The following is an 18,622-nucleotide window of genomic DNA, read 5'->3' on the forward strand; positions in this document are numbered from 1 at the left end:
GGTTGTGGATTAATTTAAACATGAAAACATGGACGTCACTGACATGTGAATGTTTTGTAGGGTGAAGATGAAGCAATGTTTGTGGAGTACAGAAAACAGTTGAAACTGTTGCTGGACAGACTTGCTCAGGTCTCGCCAGAGTTACTGTTGGCCTCTGTCCGCAGAGTTTTTAACACTACACTTCAGTAAGTTGGGTTTTTTTTAACTTGTTACACGACGCCTTAAGCTTTTTTTTCCTTTTGTAACTGTCAGAGTTTGTAACGAACATGTGATGTAGCAAGGTGAAGCTGATAGATAGAATGAGCTTGTTAACAACTTCATGATAAATATGACTTTGTATAAAATTTTACTCAGCTGCTTCGAATGAAAAAGCTTTCTTTTTGTAACCTTTAATGGCAGGTAATATTTTTTCTAGAGATGTTTCTTGATCTTTGTCGTTTACCTACACAGCAACAGCCATTTCAACAGCTTTTCACTTTACACCTCAAGGAAATGCTTATGAGATGTGGCAAATAATTTTGTGTATTACTGCTATCAGAAAACCAAGGTTGGATAAGGAAAAGAAACAAAAGTGAAGTATTTTTTGCAAAAAGAGCAGAACCAATCCTGGAAACTATGGATGTAAATAAAGAAACGTTATTACTAGTTGCCTGACTAGGAGGACAGTTGTGTGTATACAAATAGGAATCTAGTATTGTTGGTGGCTTCCTTGTACCTTGCTCTTTAGTGAGCCCTCTTTTTAAGTGAAGCTGAATGGCTTGTCCACACGTCATAGTAGGTGGTTTTGTACCTAAATAAGCACTTGAAGAAATTTGTAGCTTTCAAGTTGAAACTGGTAAAAGACAATTGGTAGTGCTCTGAGGGAGAGGTGCTGCATTTGTGGATAAAGTCTTCCAGAAGCATCCTGAAATACTGCCTAGGTCTTACTGTGTTTTTCTTAGTTTAAATCTGCTCTTTTTATGCTGTGCATCTGAAGAAGGCTCAAAAGAAAATACTAAAATGGTAGAACTGTGATTATTTCATAAGCTACTACAGACTAACATGATCTTCATATTCTTTCTCTAGGAATTGGCAGACTACGCGATTTATGGAAGTAGAAGTAGCAATAAGGCTGCTGTATATGTTGGCTGAGGCTCTTCCTGTATCTCATGGTGCTCATTTCTCTGGTGATGTTACAAAAGCTACGGCTTTACAAGACATGATGAGAACGGTAAGCCTATGTGTTGTGGGAGCTATTTTAAAATGCTAATAAAGACGGGAACATTCCAGTTCAAATGGCTCATCTTAATTACCAGCACGTCACCTACGTTTAGTTTGACTTTATAAACAGCTAAAGTACTAACTTGTTAATGCTTTTTTGTAGCTGGTGACTTCTGGTGTTAGTGCCTATCAACATACATCAGTGACCCTGGAATTCTTTGAAACAGTGGTTAGATATGAAAAATTCTTTGCTGTTGAACCTCAGCACATTCCAACTGTTCTAGTAAGTTTAATCTCATTTACATTTTCAACTAGATAAGTCTAGATAAGTTCTTTAGACTTAGGAAATGTTCTTATTTTCTGAAGGTCACTAAAGAAGCTGGGTTTCTTAAATTGTTGGATGATTAACTTTTCCCCCCCTTGTTCAGGGATTCTAAGACTGAGATACTTTCTTGATTGCAGATGGCATTTTTAGATCACCGTGGTCTCCGCCATACAAGTCCCAAAGTACGAAGTCGAACAGCTTACCTCTTTTCCAGATTTGTCAAGTCTCTTAAGTGAGTAAAGCTGTTACAAATGTATTGAAATTGCACCAAATTTACCAAATATAGCCCTTCTGTACATCACAGTTGTCACTGTACAGACTGGGTTTCAAATGGGCTGCAATGAAGTAATATATCAAAACGGTGCTCTAGCAGGATTGTCCTATTGTGTAATACTAAGGTAGCGGTGGAAAAATTTGTGACAGAACAAAGAATTTGAATACATATGCCTAGCTTATTTTGATTAGATGTTAAAACTGATCAACAATGTAAACGTCTTGTCCTGCTTTTCCGTGGTGAACAGAGCTGAGAGTGAGTGGATCTGGAGACTCCCAAGAGTAACTCTTCCCTGACCAAATTCTGAATATTTACAGAATTTTTACTGATGACTTTTACTCAGTGTATTAGAGCCCTTCAAACAGTCCTGTCCTATTGGTCTTATTTCACACGCATGTATTTAATGTAGAGGCAGGAGAAGCTCCAAGATGGTTCAGATTTCAGAAAGATCCTATTTTTCAACTGTTAAGCAAATATTTCACTCAGATGAGTGAGGCTACTTATGCATGTTTAAAAAAATGAGGGAAAGAAAGAAATGTTTATTTCCTACTGTGCCATGTATCTATTTGGCCTGCCACAAGCACCGTACCCATAAGCCAGATTTTTCTACAACAGTGCTTTGATATTTAAGGGGGGGCTCTATATTGAGAGGGTAGTTTAGTATCTAGCTTTACAGCCTAAATAAAATACCAGGAAACTTGTAAAAATGCACACCCTTCTAAATAGTGTTATGCACTTGTGTTTTACTTCAGTAAGCAAATGAATCCCTTTATTGAAGATGTTCTGAATAGAATACAAGACCTGCTGGAACTTTCTCCTCCTGTGAGTATTTACAGCAGGTTTTTGTAATAAATAAGGCTTGCACTTATTCATTGGTGTGCGTGAGTACTTACTGAATTGTAAGCTTAGCACACAAACGTTTAAATGCAAATAATTGTCTTGCTTTTTTTGGTGTGAGATCACTCGCATGCTTACATTTGTACCTAATTTAATAATCTTGCTTATGCGGGTTTCTGGGAGTATAGGCTAGAGATGGTTATATATAGAAGGCTATCTGTCCGAATTGTATAAAAATAGTTGTTCCTTCAACTATGTTTTTACCTGTACTTGACACTTCTACTTAAGTAGGAAGAGAATAAAATTATTGTAAATGTACTGTAGAGATTACTTAGGCATGATTAAAGGAAGAGTAGTATCTTTAAACTTTGAGAAGACAACTTTGATAAAGGACATTTAGTAAATTATGCCTGTTATCTTCCATTTTAGGAAAATGGTTACCAGGCTCTGTTAAGCAGTGATGATCAACTTTTCATTTATGAAACAGCTGGAGTATTAATAGTTAACAGCGAATACTCTGCAGAAAGAAAACAAGTTCTAATGAGGAATTTGTTGACTCCGCTGATGGAGAAGTTCAAAGTATTGTTAGAAAAACTGATGATGGCACAAGATGAGGACAGACAGATGGCACTGGCTGACTGCCTCAATCATGCCGTTGGGTTTGCTAGGTAGGTACAGCACAGTGACTCTGTGTGTGTTTCTGGTTTGAGTAAAAGGGAAATACAAAGGATTTATTGGGAGGAGGGGTTGAGTTTCTACCTGTGCTTTATTGAAAATCGTCAGTGGTTGTAGAATTTATGGTAGCCCAGAAAATGAGTTAAGTCCCCATAAAAAAGGTTGCTGTGGATGTAGATACAGAGAATATTGAGCAAGTTTATAACAAACCAGCATCTATTCCCTTCCTCAAAGAACTGTAGGGAGCTATTCTAATCATATGTTCGTAAATTGTTAGAATTTAATTCTCCAAACACTGCCAAAGTGTATCTACTTCATATCAAATAAATCTGTTTGTTACTTCCAGTGCTTGGCTCCCATTTAATGAAATGTAATACTCTAGTTTAGTGCATGGGTTTTAAAGCATATATTGTTCTCAGTATTACTGCTTCTTCATTGTAATGGAACATGAGCTTATATAAAACTTGGTGTATTGCTTTTACAGCCGAACCAGCAAGGCTTTCAGCAATAAGCAAACTGTAAAACAATGTGGCTGCTCAGAGGTTTATCTGGACTGCTTACAAACATTTTTGCCAGCTCTCAGTTGTCCATTACAAAAGGAAGTTCTGAGAAGTGGTGTCCGCACTTTCCTTCACCGCATGATTATTTGCCTAGAGGAAGAAGTTCTTCCATTCATTCCTTCTGCCTCTGAACACATGCTTAAAGATTGTGAAGCAAAAGATCTTCAAGAATTCATTCCTCTTATAAACCAAATAACAGCTAAGTTTAAGGTATGATATTGCATAAGCTTTTCGGGGTCAAAGTTTTGCTGATATCGCCTCTTTTCTGGTTCCAGAAAAATAGCTATGTATCAGAACCTTATCTCACAATAAATAAATATTTCTAAGGCTGCTACTGGGAAACATAGTCTTCAACCACAGTCGTATGTTGCTGGACTCACAGTGATTGAGTGGTTTTCATTGAGTAGTCTCAGAATTCTATGTTGCTTCTAAATTTTGGGGTTTAATATTTTAAAATAAAATACTACTTCCAGCACAAAATTATTTTTTTATTGACACAACTAACTTCATGCCCCCAGCAAAGTGTTAAGTTAATATTACAAACTATGCAAGCTCTGAAGTGAATTTTCTCATTTCTTATAATGGGATTTCCAGGAGATACAGAAATACCAGATGTGCGTATAGGGAGGAATATTGATTTACAAGATCTCGATGCAGTGATAAATGCATAAAAGATCTTAAGGAATATTGATTTACAAGATCTCAATGCAGCATAAAAATGTACGCTGAGGCTTAATGCATTGTTATTCAAAATAGGTTGACAAATACAGAAGTTTTGAAATGGAGGCATGAGAATATATATTAAGTGGGAGTAGGACCATCAACTAATTATCTAGCAAAGTTTCTTGGAGCGTAGCCTTTGAGAGCTTCCTAGTTTCAAACAGTTCAAATGCAAAGTTAGTGAAATATATGAAGTTACTAACCTGTTACCTGTGGTTCATCCCCTGGAGCTGCTGCAAGAGCGCTGTTGTGAATGGGATGGGAGATTCATTGCTGTATGAGAAGATTAAGAAGCCCTTTAAATAGGCTTAAATAAGTCTTTCAGCAGAATGCAAAATTAAAATTACTAAAAGCGAACAGAAGTGCATTTTGTGAGCAATATAACGAGCCATAATATACCTGTGTGAATCTGGCATTTGGACCTCTGTTTGGAATACCCTATCTGCAGAGCAGAGAGAAGGAATTTTGAAAAAATCAAGTATTTCAGAGATTAGGGAGGAAGATCCTTATTACTGTAGTGCTTTTTGCAAGTTATGCTAAAAGCAATTCAAGATAACAGTAGATAATTAAAAATAGTCTGTGTAAGGTAAAGAAGGTAAAAAAAGTCACAGGAGCAAGACTGGACAAATACCATGTTCAGGTGTAATGTTTAACTTTGTATGATACTGTACCATTCTTATTACAATATGTTGAAATAAAGATCCTGGCTTCAATAGTCTCACCTTGAACACTTTCAAGGTTTTATCTTTAATCTTCTCTTTACTGTACTTCCTTAAGCATTAAGAAATGAACATCTGAGTTGCCTCTTCATGGAACTCTAGGGTGTGGCTGAATAGCACACACCTTCAGTTTTTCAATTCACAAGCGTTCAACTAATTTAATGCCTTTACATATATTTCTCACTGCAAGTAGGACATAAATGACAATTTTATTCTGTAATGCCAGTAGTATTTCAGCTCAGGAAAACTTTTTTTTCTTCAAGCAGTCTTAAAGACAAGTGCTACAAAAGGTGGCCTGCTGTCAGTTTTAACATCTTAGAGATGCATTTTCTGTAACTACAGTGACTTTACAATAGCCTTCCTGGATATTTCAGGGAATTTGAAATAGTGTCTGTCTGAACAGAAGGATGAGAAATGCTGAAAAAGCTTCTGTTCCTACTCAGGATGAGACTAGATAGGACTAGGTATTTTTGTACAAAAGACATTAAATAAGTGGCGTTTAAGTCAAGATGCAGTAATGTTCATGGTGACCCTGATGTGATTCACTTTGTTATAAGTAGTTGGTACATGAAAATACTAACTTTGAAGGCGAATCAAAGCTGGGAATTGTAGCAAGCTCTTAAATTTTAATTTCCAAATGTTTGATTTCTGTAACTGTTTGAGTTCATACCCTCTTCCAATCTCCACAGACACAGGTTTCACCTTTTCTGCAACAGATGTTTATGCCACTACTTCATGCTATTTTTGAGGTGTTGCTCCTTCCAGCAGAAGAAAATGACCAGTCTGCTGCTTTAGAAAAACAAATGTTACGGAGGAGTTACTTTGCTTTTCTGCAGACAGTAACTGGTAGTGGAATGAGTGAAGTCATAGCTAATCAAGGTAAGTAGTTTGGTTTCTCAAAGGATAGGGCTATGGTTATTCTCATCTAAGTTTTGTCTACTAAAATCATTAGCCTAGTTCCTGTCAAGTACTATTAACTATGTTAAGGTAGAATGCACTAATGTAAATACAGTATTCGACTTACCTGTTGTACAAGAATTTGGGTTTGTGAAATCCAGCTATATTAGGCATATTCTTCCTATTGATCTTTTCAGCTTATATGTGATCCCTGTGTCTATAAGGTGAAGAACGGTGTATAATACATCCTCATGCATCGTTGTATCCAATTGGTGAATCGGAGTTCATACAATTTATAACAATGTATAGCAATGTTCAAACTGTTGGGGGAGACCACTCACAGCTTCCAGTATTCATTGTGGTGTTCATTTTCTGAAGGACATGTCAGTAACTTCTGTAACTTTTTATTGCTATCACCTGATCTTGTTATCTATGGTGGTAGACATCATGTGACATATACGTAGTTACCAGGTTTTCCTCACACTTAGTGGCCAAATGCAAATTATTGCTTTCCATAGCAGGAATTTTAAGTCAAATGTCCAGTTGCTTGATTTTTTTAAGTAGTTCTCTCTGTTTGTATTCCATCAGAATGGCTAGGGACTTGGGAAGCTTGAAAGTGGCTCACCTGCTAGCTGGAGCTCAGACTTCCTTCCCCCCATCCTAACACGATGGTAATACCTGTGGGAAAGGAAAGGGTGGCATTAAGAAGTAGTGAGAGCTTTCTTGAAAGAGGCACTTCGGTAGTTGTGATGGGCCAAGAAATTTTTAAAGAAATCAAACTGAGATAAGTATAGATGCAGCACAGAAATTTGAACTGTGATAAAAAATGTCTTTCCATATATTGGAAGATAAGCGAACTACTTCGGTGCCACTGAGTTTTAATTAACTCTACCAGGTTTGGGTAGAGAGGAGAAAACTTGTAAGCAGGTCAAAGTACCCCCCTCACCTTTGTGTGTAGTAAAGGCCAGAAGAGCAATTAAAATCTCCAACCTTTAAAACAAACAAACAAAAAATTATAACCTAAATAAGAGTTGTCTTGCATCGTAGGGGAAACTTCCCAAAAATATTTGAGATTTGTGCAAAAAAGAGCTATTTTGAAGTTGAAGCATGTCTTCCAGGTCAGTATTTATATAAAATAGTGTAAGAGTACAGAAACATTTTAGGCTGCAAGTTGAAATGACAAGCTCATTTTAATCTGTTTTAAGGTGCAGAGAATGTGGAGCGTGTGTTGTTCACTGTCATTCAAGGAGCAGTGGATTACCCAGATCCTATTGCACAGAAGACTTGTTTTATTATTCTTTCTAAGTTGGTGGAGCTTTGGGGTAAGATGTCTTTCCATAATTCCTTTGCAGCTGCTACTAACTGTGAAGCAATAATAGAACATGGAATGTTATTTTTCTTTTCAGGAGGTAAAGATGGACCAGTAGGTTTTGCAGACTTTGTCTACAAGCACATTGTTCCTGCATGTTTCTTAGCACCTTTGAAGCAAACGTTTGACTTAGCAGATGCCCAGACAGTATTGGTGTGTATTACAGATGTTTTTATTGCTTTCATTCTTGTGGGGCAGATTCAAGATAAGAAATCTACGATGGCCTCGTGGTATTCAAGATCGTCGTCTCACGAACAAAATCCCTTATGTTTTTTATTGAGGTACCCAGATGATTAATTATTGAATATTGTGGTACTATATTCTGTAGTTCACCTATGCTCAAAATCAAGCTAGAGAATTGCAGATCTGAGTATTTAACATTGACCTATATTACTTATTAACTAATGTTCAGTGAAAGCGAACACACACAGGTGGCTGTTCTTTAGTTCATTTTGGGTTCAGCTGTGACAGAAATTTTCTGGTTAGAGTGGAACAAAAATTGGAAGGTTGAGGCTGTTATCATAGTGTGAGGGGAAAATGAGGGAATAATGGCTAGCCCTTGTTTTGGGCCTCATTAGGTTCTTTGGCTTTAAATACTTAACCAATAGACTAATTGAACAGTCTAATGTTATGTATTATATTGCAGGCTTTATCAGAATGTGCAGTGACGTTAAAAACAATTCATCTCAAAAGGGTAAGCTTCATGATACTTTGCAGGGAATAACTCTTGCAGGTTTCTTTCTAGTGCTTTTATCAGTTTCTAAAAATTAGATACTTACTAGGGTGAATTACTAGTCTACCCTTATATAAAATAATAGGATTACTATAATGATGTGTAGGGATACAGGATCCAGTAGTTCTACCTCTTGATAAATTACTGCAAAATATTGACTCTTCATTAGGGAGAAAAATCTGCTCACTTGATTGTTACTGTGTTTAATTGATCAATTGGCATTCTTTCACTTTTCAGTGTAGTACTTAAACTGACATAAAAGAGCAATTACAGATGTACTATAGAGTACTTCTGTGAAAACTAAAGGTATCTTTTGATGCATAGGAGACTAGATTGAAAAACATTTATGGAAAAAAAGAATTTTGCATTGTCTAATGACTAAAACACTTTTAGCATATTTCCATTTTTAATGGGAAATGAAACAGTTTCTATGTTCATGTTATTGTTTCCTGCTACACCCTTTAACTTGCTGGCTAACTTTTCTGTCAAATGCAAGTAAAGGTCACGACTACACAAAAATTGTAAGAAGTTATAAACTGGTAGAGAAGCAATTGTGTTTTAATTGGGGAGAGCTTCCGAGTTTGTTCCTCTTTCCCCAAAAGCAATGAAGAGAGAAATCTGTAGGAAATCAAGCTTTGGTAAATGAAATAACAGTATTTGTAACAGGAAGTTTCTTTTAACACTACCGATACAAATACAGGAAAATTATCTGAAATCTCTTTTCCCCTTATGTGAACTGCATACCATGTTCTAGTTCTAGGATAACTTATGTGTGAATTAATAAAGTTGATTCACTTCCCCCTGGTAGATGTATTGGGTATGTTTGTATACTGCCAGTGTACAGTAATCCCTCTTGTGATCAGAGGTATCTGGTAAATGCAGATAAAGAAAACAAAAACTAATGTGTTAACCAAAACAGACCTGTCTGTCTGCTTCTCTCAAAGGTTTGGAAGTTCCATTTTATTACTGTTTAGTCCACCACAAATTACATAGTCAGTGTTACAAGAAGAGAAACACTATGTTCAGGGGTACTTGGCTACTAAATAAAGCAGTTGGCAGATACTAATTGCCAATTTTTTTTTTCTTTCATATGTCAGTGAAATTAGGGCCACCTTCTTACTTAACTGACTTTTACAGCTGACGTTGTAAACTGACTGGCTTGTATTGTAATTCTTATTTCAGTGCAATTTTCAGTGCGTTATTCTGCTATGTAACAAAAGGTACCAAATTGCAGTAGAATCCTTAATGCCAAGGTTTAGAAATCTTTTTATTTGCTAACAGCTGAGAATAATGTGAGCATTTGGTATTTGATATGCATAAGTTCTCTGTAAAGTAGTCATGTAGGCCACCTGTTTTCAAACTCTTCTGTACCATACAGTATAGAGCTATGACTTACCATTTGTTTGAATGTACTTGAACAAATTATGTACTGCTTTTCTTCAGGGTCCTGAGTGCATTCAGTACCTTCAGCAAGAGTATTTGCCTTCTTTGCAAGTAGCTCCTGAGATAATTCAGGTAGGAATTCCTAAAAGAACATTTGGAAAACTCTTAACAATCATAAATGTTAAACGGGAACAAAATGAATACTGACAAAGTTAACCTCCTACCATCCCTCAGTAAAACTTCTTCTGATATTGCATATTGCATATCAGAATAGGATTAATTTAGCATAAGGAGTAAAGTTACTGCAAGAATACCTTGCAAAAAAAGTCCGGTGCATGTGACTGTCTAAGCCATCTTCCTACTTTAACTCAAATTTTACCTTGAGGAAAAAATATCAGAATACTTAGAGTAATAATTCAAAAGTAAAATGAAGAATGTTGAATGTATAGAAAGTGTGATGATAAAGGCTGTATTCAACACTACAGAAATTTAAGCCACAGCACTGGTTCTACTGTCAAAAATGATATACAACATTAAGCGTGGGGTTTTTGTGTGCTTATTTTGGAGTAGTGTAAAAGGGTTCTCAAAAGTGAAACCCTGCACCTGAGCATTGTCTCAACATTAAGCATTGCTAGCCATATGGTAAGCATTGCCATGAAGAAATTGTCGGATGACCACTGACAACATAATTTTAATTGCAACTAATTGGGATACTATAGTAATTGGGTTTGCTGCATTAGGAAACAATTATACTCATTATAAGACTTAAACTGTAGAACTTCCAAGTGGCATTGAATATATTTAAGTATTATCTCTTGCTGGCGCCCCAGTGTTTTCTGATCTAAGATTATAACTTTTTCAAGTGACAGACATGTTCTGGTGTAATCTAGAGTCACTCAGCGTGTACATAGTACTTCCAAAGTGTAAATGTTTGTCTGAAGTATTCATTTCAATGCCACCAAAAGTTACTGGAAAAGTTAAAGATTTAGAATCTCCTCAATTGCAGTCCTCGTAGATAGTCCTGTTTCTGTCTACTCAGCTAAAAGTGAATGTGATATCCTGTATTTGAAAATACAGTTTTTTCCACCCCAGAATGCGCTTGGCTTGTCATAGCCTATTACAATTTTTTATCCATAAGATGCCTTTCTTTGGTTGCACATTAGGAAAAATACAAACTAATATCAATGGCTTCACATACAAGGTATTTTATATGCTCCTAACACATCTCAGGTTGTCTTGTTGCTTCATTTAGTTATTTAGTATTTCTTTATTCTCTCTTACAGGAATTCTGTCAAGCACTTCAGCAGCCTGATGCTAAAGTTTTTAAAAATTACTTAAAGGTAAAGATTTTTTTTCTTTAAATAGCTTTTAATTCCATTTGAATTTTGTTACACAATGCAGTCATGGAAGTGACCTGAAGGAAAATTGAAATACTGAAATACTGAATTATTTAATAGTATTTAGCTATAGGGAATCTCCAAGCAGGAAGAGCAGTTATTTGGAAAGGAGCAAACAAGAACAACAACAAAAAAACTATACCTGTAGAATTGTCACTTAGCCCCAGCACTTTGCCATCTCCTCAATAGCTTTATATTCTTGTGGCTTGTGTTTAATAGTTGAAATAGCAAAAAGGTGATGCTGTAATTGTAGAGAATGTGTCAGAATGCTTCATTTCTGAGGGTGAGAGTGTAATTGAATAGCACAAGTCACATCCTTAAACCTAGAGTTAACCAGTATGTTAAACAAGAAAATGAGCTCTGTCAAACTAATTATCAACCTCAACCATTCCATGTCTTATTTCCTTTGTCTTAAAATGTTTTTTTTTTTTAATAAATTTTTAACAGGTGTTCTTCCAGAGAGCAAAGCCCTAAGGAAAGTACTGGAATCTCATGTACCTGTTTCCATAATCCAGAACGCTGGTTGTTAATTTATAAAAACGCTAACTCTTGTGCCATTCAAACTGGTTTTGTTTTTAAGAAATGTTGCTTTGTGCTCACATCAGTACATATTTTAGCCTTTCGCAAAAAAGAGAAATGCAAATCCCCCACCTGTGTCTCAAACATGAAGGTATGTGACAACATGAAAAATTATCTGTATACCTACACAAACTTTTATTATGTATAGGATGATTTAAGCTTATGCTGTAACACATACAGCAATGAAATGACACTTATTTTTGAAATTAAATGTAAAAATCCCTTCACACTATAGCAATGGTTATTGAAATGTGTACATTTTTGATACTGAGTAAAATGTTTTCATAAGACATAAAATTCATTTGTTCATGTATGGTGACATGAAAATAAAACAATCAAAGTCATTCTTGTAGATAGTCATTTCATTGAAGTTGTCTTAATTAAAATATATATATACCTCCTATAAAACAGATTGGTTTAATAAATGATTTCATTTAAAAGTAGCATCTGGTTCTATCTTTTTTTATAAAAAAAAAATAAAATTTTATCCAGTGAAATGTAAAGTCTCTTCGAATCATTTTGGTTGAAACTTTAGAAGCTACAGCATTCTTTAACCTTCTGGCTGTTAGATTTGAGCAGAACCTGGCAATTTTTCTGATGCTTGGATAATAAATTGTATTGCAGTCTTGCATGTGAAAGATGCTGGCAGAAAGAAAGAATTGCATTGGCTGCAACATTTCAGTAGAGTCAATAGTCTATACAGAGATTTTAATAGTGTTGCTACTTCTGTCCCACAATGTATCAGTTGGTCAGTTTGTTTCCTTGCCTTTTTTTTTTTTAATTCTATGATGTTACATTTTTTGTAGCTGTTTCATAGGGGCAGGGGGAAGCTAGGAGTCTTCCCATGCATGGCATTTAATACTTTCCTCAAGAACTGATGTCCATAGTAAAAAGATGACTTGCCTCTAGCATAATCAGATGAGCATTTTTCTAGGCTGTGTGGTGCTAGGTTCTTCATCCAATTTAAATGGAAAATAAATGAGGAGGTGGATCAGAAACAGCAGCCAGAAGCAGAGTGTGGTGATGTTTTGAGGATACTCACTGCTATTCCCTCCGTTTTCACTGAGGGAAGAAGGTAGAGGGCACTTACCTTACTCTTCAACAGGACTGTATCACTTCTGTAAGATTTTTGTACGTTTAATCAAAAGTTTCTTGTTACTTGACTTGTTTTATCACAGACTAAGTGCTTGTGGTGCTTTTTATACTTCCTGGTCTCACAATCCTCCCTTTGCTCCCATACCAATGCTAGAGTTCCCCTGGGTCCCATATACATTTTGCTTTCTGCTGTAGCACTAGAAGTCGGAAATCTTTGACTTGGTGCTTTGCATATGCTGCTGTGTTCCTGCCCCTCCCCAGCTCAAGGGGCTGCACCCACCAGCCTCGGCAGCTATCGCTGAGGGTTTGCTGGCTGTCTTATCTGTGTTTGGCTCGGTCTCCTCCCCCTGCAGTTCTGGCAGCTTTACTGCACAGAGGGAAGAGCTTTCGCTAGGCAGATTATGAAGCAAACAGTAAGGTTAGGGCTCTTCTGTCTTTAGCAAAGTTGTTTGTTTTTAAATTAGTGTCATGGTAATGGAGTTGCTCTTAGTTTTCACACATGATTTAGACTTTTGCCTTCTGAAGTAAGGGTAGTACTACTGCTTTTAGCACTGCATAAAAGCAGGGAAAAAGCCTATACTTACTAATTCTGTTAGCATCATTGACTGTGTCATTTGTCTAACAGAGCATGATTTAGATATTATCAAATTACACCCTTATGAGAAAAGCCTTTAAACTGGTCACTGCCAAATGAAACTGCTCTCCTTCCTCATCCCTTCCATCCCCCTGTAGCTTCCTCTGTGCCAAATGTGGTGTTCATCTAACCCCATAATGAGCTATTTGGGAAGCTGAAGTGGCAGAAACACTTCCCCCTCAAAGCATTGTCACCTGCCACATGCTTTTTTTTTTCCCTTTTTTTTTTAATTCTATGATGTTACAGTTTTTGTAGCTAGTTCATAGGGACAGGGGGAAGCTAGGAGTCTTCCCATGCATGGGATTTAATACTTTCCTCAAGAACCGATGTCCATAGTAAAAAGCTGACTTGCCTCTAGCATAGTCAGATGAGCCTGGTGGTGTCAGGTGAGAATGGATATAAAGCAGAGAGTGCAGAGCGTGGGAGTGAGCTGTGCGTGGCAGCCGTTGGCCTGGCTGCATTATAAACTTGTACCCTGACTGTCCATCCATGACTGAAAGAGTATCCTGTAGGACAAATGGTTAGGTAGTCTGGATCTTCGGAGAAACTAATTTGGTTCAGCCTGAAGAATTCAAAAAGGATTGTTTACTTTCCTATGTTTTGACCCTGTTGAATCAGAATAGTGCACTGTCAAGGATTATGCAAGGTGTGAGCTATAAAACAGTATCTGTGGGTTGGCTTCTCTATCTTTAGATAAACATGTAAACACTGATTGTGGCTACTAGCAGGTTATTTTTTCTGCAATTTCCTTCAGAGGTGCAGAGACCGCAGGTCTGCAGCTGTTATTGCAGTTGCGTTACATGCTGGGTATGCAGTGCCTAGTAACTATCTTTGTCTGTCTTTGCCTAGTAACTATCTAAATCAAGATTTTGAAAGGCAATTGATGAGTTTCTACATCTTTAGTTGGAAGAGATGGATTCCTGTTTTGTGCTTTTTTTTTTTTAATCTGGCCTGGAAAAGTATTGCATGTTACTCATTATCTCCAAAGAGAAATCTGGTGATGCAGCATGTATTCAGAGTGTGAACTAGACTCTCCAGGCAGACTTTAGATGCTTTGAACATATTATAAAAACTATGTCTTGTGGGGTAGAAGGGGAAGAAAAAGATAGAGATAGATGAGAACACTCCACTGAGAGATTAGGTTGATGTTCACGTGTTTTCCTTCTTCATACAATGGATGATCTTCTGATTTAAAGGCTGCACCAAATATAACTGCCTGCAGCTTTGCTGTATGACTTACCATTGCTGTGTACCTGCATTGGTCAAAATGCCCCTCTCGAGACTGAAGGCGCATAAAATGTCATCATGGTAGTAACTCCTCCTCTTGTGCACAACAGAATTTTCTCCTGTAAAGTGTGTTTAAGTAGAAACACAGCTGCAAGTTTTTAATTAAAGATACAAGGCACCCTTTGCAGAGAGATAGGTATCTTTTATTTACAAGCTGGTGTAATTACTAAAGACAGATAGGCTTTCAGGTCTGCAAGCACTTTTCCGGGTGTGAAGTAGAGGCAATGAATTCCATGCAAGCTGAGGTCAGAGACAATTTTTCTCAGGGAATGGCTTACCAATGCAGGTAAGACATTTTAGCAGCAAGTTGCTGTCCAGAGAGGCCATCTGCCCTTTTCCCCTCTCTTGTCAGCATTAGCACTTGTGTCTGATTCCATAACAAGACAATTTATGGTGGAAAGCTAATCTTGCAAAGTAACTATTTTTGAGTTTTTCAAAAACTTCAAAGCTATTAAAAAATTCAAAGCTATTTAGAAAGCCTCTCCCCCTTTGGGGGAGAGACAGTTTTCCAGCTGGAACTATCTCACCATGGAGTGAGGCAAGTGCTACTGCAGATTCAAGGAAAGCAGCTGTAATGTGTGGGTAGGGGTGGAGGAGGGAGCAAGCCCCTTTCAGCAGCAGTTGGCCATTGGACCCATTTAGTTGTAGCATCACTCTGTAGCCATGTAGTTACTGAACTTCAGTTCTGCCATTTCAGTAAGTTAAGCCAACAGGAAACCAAAGAAAAGAGAGTGAAGGGAAACAGCAAACAGGTTTTAACTGATTAAGTACACTGAAACTGCTGTGAAGGACCAGCACAAGTGAAAGAATGGGACTTGGTAGTAGTGGTGACGGGAACAAGTGACAAAAGTTGGATGGGGCAGCCAGAAGTAGGAAGGGAAGTATGTCCCTGTGAAACATCTTGGTGGTGGCAAAGGTGGCACATAAGAAATAAATGGCATGTGCTGGAAAATATATTTCTGCCAAAGTCAAGATTGATACAGTTCCTAGTGACAGCAGAAGTGGGAAGTCAGAGGTGGAGTAATTGTTCAGTGAGAAATGTTTTCTTACCCTTCAGCAGGTCTTTCTGTTCTCTACTCATTGCTCATATTCATTCTGATAGATGCATGGGTGGTTGTACTCATCCGCAGTTTGTCTTGGGGTGTCACATTCAGTGTTTCCAATTTGCTATAAGGTGGGTACCTGTAGGCTATGTGAATTATGCATGTTACGCAGGACCACAGCAGGATAATGCCCTGGTGATTGTGAAGATTGTTTGGCAGATAGGTTTTGCATTTGTTGCTCTAGCAAGAAGGCTTTTCCCTCTCACGTTCTGTTTCTCTGTTATTCTGTCACATGTTAGTTGTTCACTATATATATATATCCTAGGCATTTCAGAAAAGCGGGAGATGCCAGGCTCCACAACAAGTTTTTTTTAATCTAATAATGTTTTTTTACTATCAACACTGGCCACTATTCCATTGAACTTTCCTAAATGGCTTCATAACTATGGGACAAGAGGAAGAGTATAATTTGTGGGCTGCTTTTGGACTAAGGTTTGCTTGGGAGCGTTAATCTATACATGTTGTAAACAGCTTTGGAATGAATTCTCTGGTTGCAAGCTGGAAACAAGGCAAAGCTAGTAAGAGCTTTCACAGAATTGCTTCCCTTCCCTCTCTGCAAAACTACAGAAGAGAAAATGGCTTAAATAACATGGAACTATGAAAGGCAGTTCCAGCTGAGGTGAAGTTCGCTGCTGAATAGGTTTGCTTATTCTGGTTCAGCTGTGATGCCTCCTAAATACTTAAATCACATACAGAAAGCAGTTTGACTATAAGAGTAAATGGTTCAAAAGCTTCGGTTTTCTTTAGAAAATTTGTTAATGATATAGGAAAAACTGTTTAACTTGCTTAGGAGTTTCTAGAGTTACTGTTCTCACCTGACTTACTGGTGAAGTTAGTGGTGGTCCCTTTTGTAAGGTTGGTAAGACACAATTTCTCACTCAAAATTTTTAAAAGTCAAATAATTCAGTCAGATGTTTTTCTTGGCAAAAATCTACTGTGTTTGATTTCCACTCTCCCCTGTTCTTATCTCATTGTCGCTAGGTTGCCCAGAGGGTCCAAAGAAAAAGATTAGAAGAAGATACTGTATTTTGCCTGTTTTAATGCTCTCAGCTCTGGTTGACTATGCTCAGTTTGACTTTTTTTCTCCAGCATCTTTTTCGAGTTCTGGCATTCACAGCTACACGTGTGAGAAGACTGTATGCAACATGCCAGCTTTAGCTGCAATTCCTATAGCCGTATTGTTAGGATGAAGAGATGTAACAGTATACAGCTACAGACTGCTGAATTTGTGAACATGAATGAGAATCCACATACAAGAGAGGTGAGGAATATCAAAAGTTATACTAATACATTGGAAAGAAGTGGAAGGAAGCAACGTAAAAATTTATAGAGTGAAACTGTAATGACACTTCCCTTTTTGGTGTTTTTCCTATTCTTATATTCAACATACCGTTTTCCTGTGATTCATACTGTGAAACATTTAAAGGCTAGAGAAGATCCTCCTTACATAAGGATCACTGATTATGTTACAAATATACCCTAAAAAAATGGACAATTTGAATCATGCGAACCGTATGAATCATCTTCATCGATTCAAGACCTGAGGAAAGCACACAGGCTGGCAACTGCAGTGAGAGCGGTCGGTGACCAGACCCAGGGGCAGGGTGACATTGGAGCTGAGATACTCTAGGTCTTAAGCGAACAAAGTCCTGGCGAACCTGGTCTGAAGTCAGCACTGACCCTGCTTTGAGCAGGTAGTTGGACCAGAGACCTCTCAAAGTGCTGTCCAGCCTGCATGAGACTGATTTAAAATGGCCAGTTCCAAAAAGTATCAACATACTGAGCCAACAGCTTGGTTTTATTCAGAAGTGGAAGCAAGTACACATTTGAGATACAGAGAAAAGTTCACTGGTGTTTTCCTGATTTTGAGAGCACTTTGCTAAAATCCGTATAAACGATCTGATGACTACTTCTGAAGAAGACAAAGCTGACTCATGGGTATCCACCTGATTAAAAAAAAAAAAAAAAAAGGCTTGCAAAGCTGGGTACAGAGGCTAGGGTAGCAGAAATAAACCATGTCACTTCTAAGGAAGCGCTGCAGCATTTTGAAAGACGCAAGGACAGAACACAAATGTGGCGGGGAACTATTCCCTCTGTAATGCAGAAGCATTACAAAATAAAGCTCAGATGTCAAGAAACAGGGAATATAAATTAAACATTTATATTAACAGCATAAAATGTATCTAAGTCAATCTATCAGTTTCACTAAGCAGAATTTTGGAACGAGCTTAGTGCCCTGTAACAAGTGAACCAGTGGAAGTTTGGACTCATGATAAAGCTTAAGAAAGGTAAGATAATAACAATAACAAACCCTGTAAGCAGCAGGTTGCTATCTTTTATGTGTCAGTTCCTCAAGAGAATAGGCTTCTAAGATTTGGGAAGATGGTAATTCCAAATGGGAAATGCAGAGGATCAAAAAAAGGATAGTCTTTGGGGAAAAAAAATTATTTTTACTATTTTCCCACTATAATTATGTTTAAATTACATTACGCATCAATTATAAAGTTATCAATATTTTTCCTTATACAAGCTATACAGACCACTTATCGGAAGAGCAACATTACCGGCCAGACAAAAAAAAAAAAAAAAAAGAGCAAGAGATAAATCAGCAAGGAACTTTGCTTTAAGACATTTAAGTAAAAAATAAGCGAGAGCACGAATGTATGAAAAATGTGAATTTTCATACATTTCTCCTGGATACCCCGTGAAAAAGCAGCCAGGGAGGTGAGGCTCACACAGGTAAGTGCAACGCTAACGGTTACCGGGCAGAGGGAAGACCGGCAGCCCTGCCTCAGGCGGGGAGCGAAGAAACCACGACTGAAACGGTTACGCAGC

General features: G+C 37.4%; 2 protein-coding genes across 5 annotated transcripts in view; both read left to right on the forward strand.

The window, feature by feature from the left end:
• XPOT (exportin for tRNA) overlaps positions 1-12,012 on the forward strand; it is a 29,899-nt gene extending 17,887 nt beyond the window's left edge. For all 4 annotated transcript variants that reach the window (XM_075494887.1, XM_075494882.1, XM_075494907.1 and 1 more), the window contains 14 exons: positions 61-185; positions 1,066-1,210; positions 1,364-1,483; positions 1,663-1,757; positions 2,552-2,621; positions 3,066-3,304; positions 3,796-4,081; positions 6,000-6,189; positions 7,413-7,529; positions 7,614-7,729; positions 8,223-8,270; positions 9,753-9,824; positions 10,976-11,032; positions 11,537-12,012. In XM_075494887.1, the coding sequence (XP_075351002.1) occupies positions 61-185; positions 1,066-1,210; positions 1,364-1,483; positions 1,663-1,757; positions 2,552-2,621; positions 3,066-3,304; positions 3,796-4,081; positions 6,000-6,189; positions 7,413-7,529; positions 7,614-7,729; positions 8,223-8,270; positions 9,753-9,824; positions 10,976-11,032; positions 11,537-11,563 (1,707 nt within the window). In that variant the 3' untranslated portion in view covers positions 11,564-12,012. The remainder of the gene's footprint in view (positions 1-60; positions 186-1,065; positions 1,211-1,363; positions 1,484-1,662; positions 1,758-2,551; positions 2,622-3,065; positions 3,305-3,795; positions 4,082-5,999; positions 6,190-7,412; positions 7,530-7,613; positions 7,730-8,222; positions 8,271-9,752; positions 9,825-10,975; positions 11,033-11,536) is intronic.
• Positions 12,013-16,880: 4,868 nt separating this feature from the next.
• TBK1 (TANK binding kinase 1) overlaps positions 16,881-18,622 on the forward strand; it is a 32,312-nt gene continuing 30,570 nt past the window's right edge. Inside the window, exon 1 of the mRNA XM_075494941.1 lies at positions 16,881-17,048. The gene's annotated coding sequence lies outside the window, so the exon portion shown is untranslated. The remainder of the gene's footprint in view (positions 17,049-18,622) is intronic.

This window comes from Mycteria americana, chromosome 1 (assembly GCF_035582795.1).
Source record: "Mycteria americana isolate JAX WOST 10 ecotype Jacksonville Zoo and Gardens chromosome 1, USCA_MyAme_1.0, whole genome shotgun sequence".
Classification (NCBI taxonomy): Eukaryota; Metazoa; Chordata; class Aves; order Ciconiiformes; family Ciconiidae; genus Mycteria; species Mycteria americana.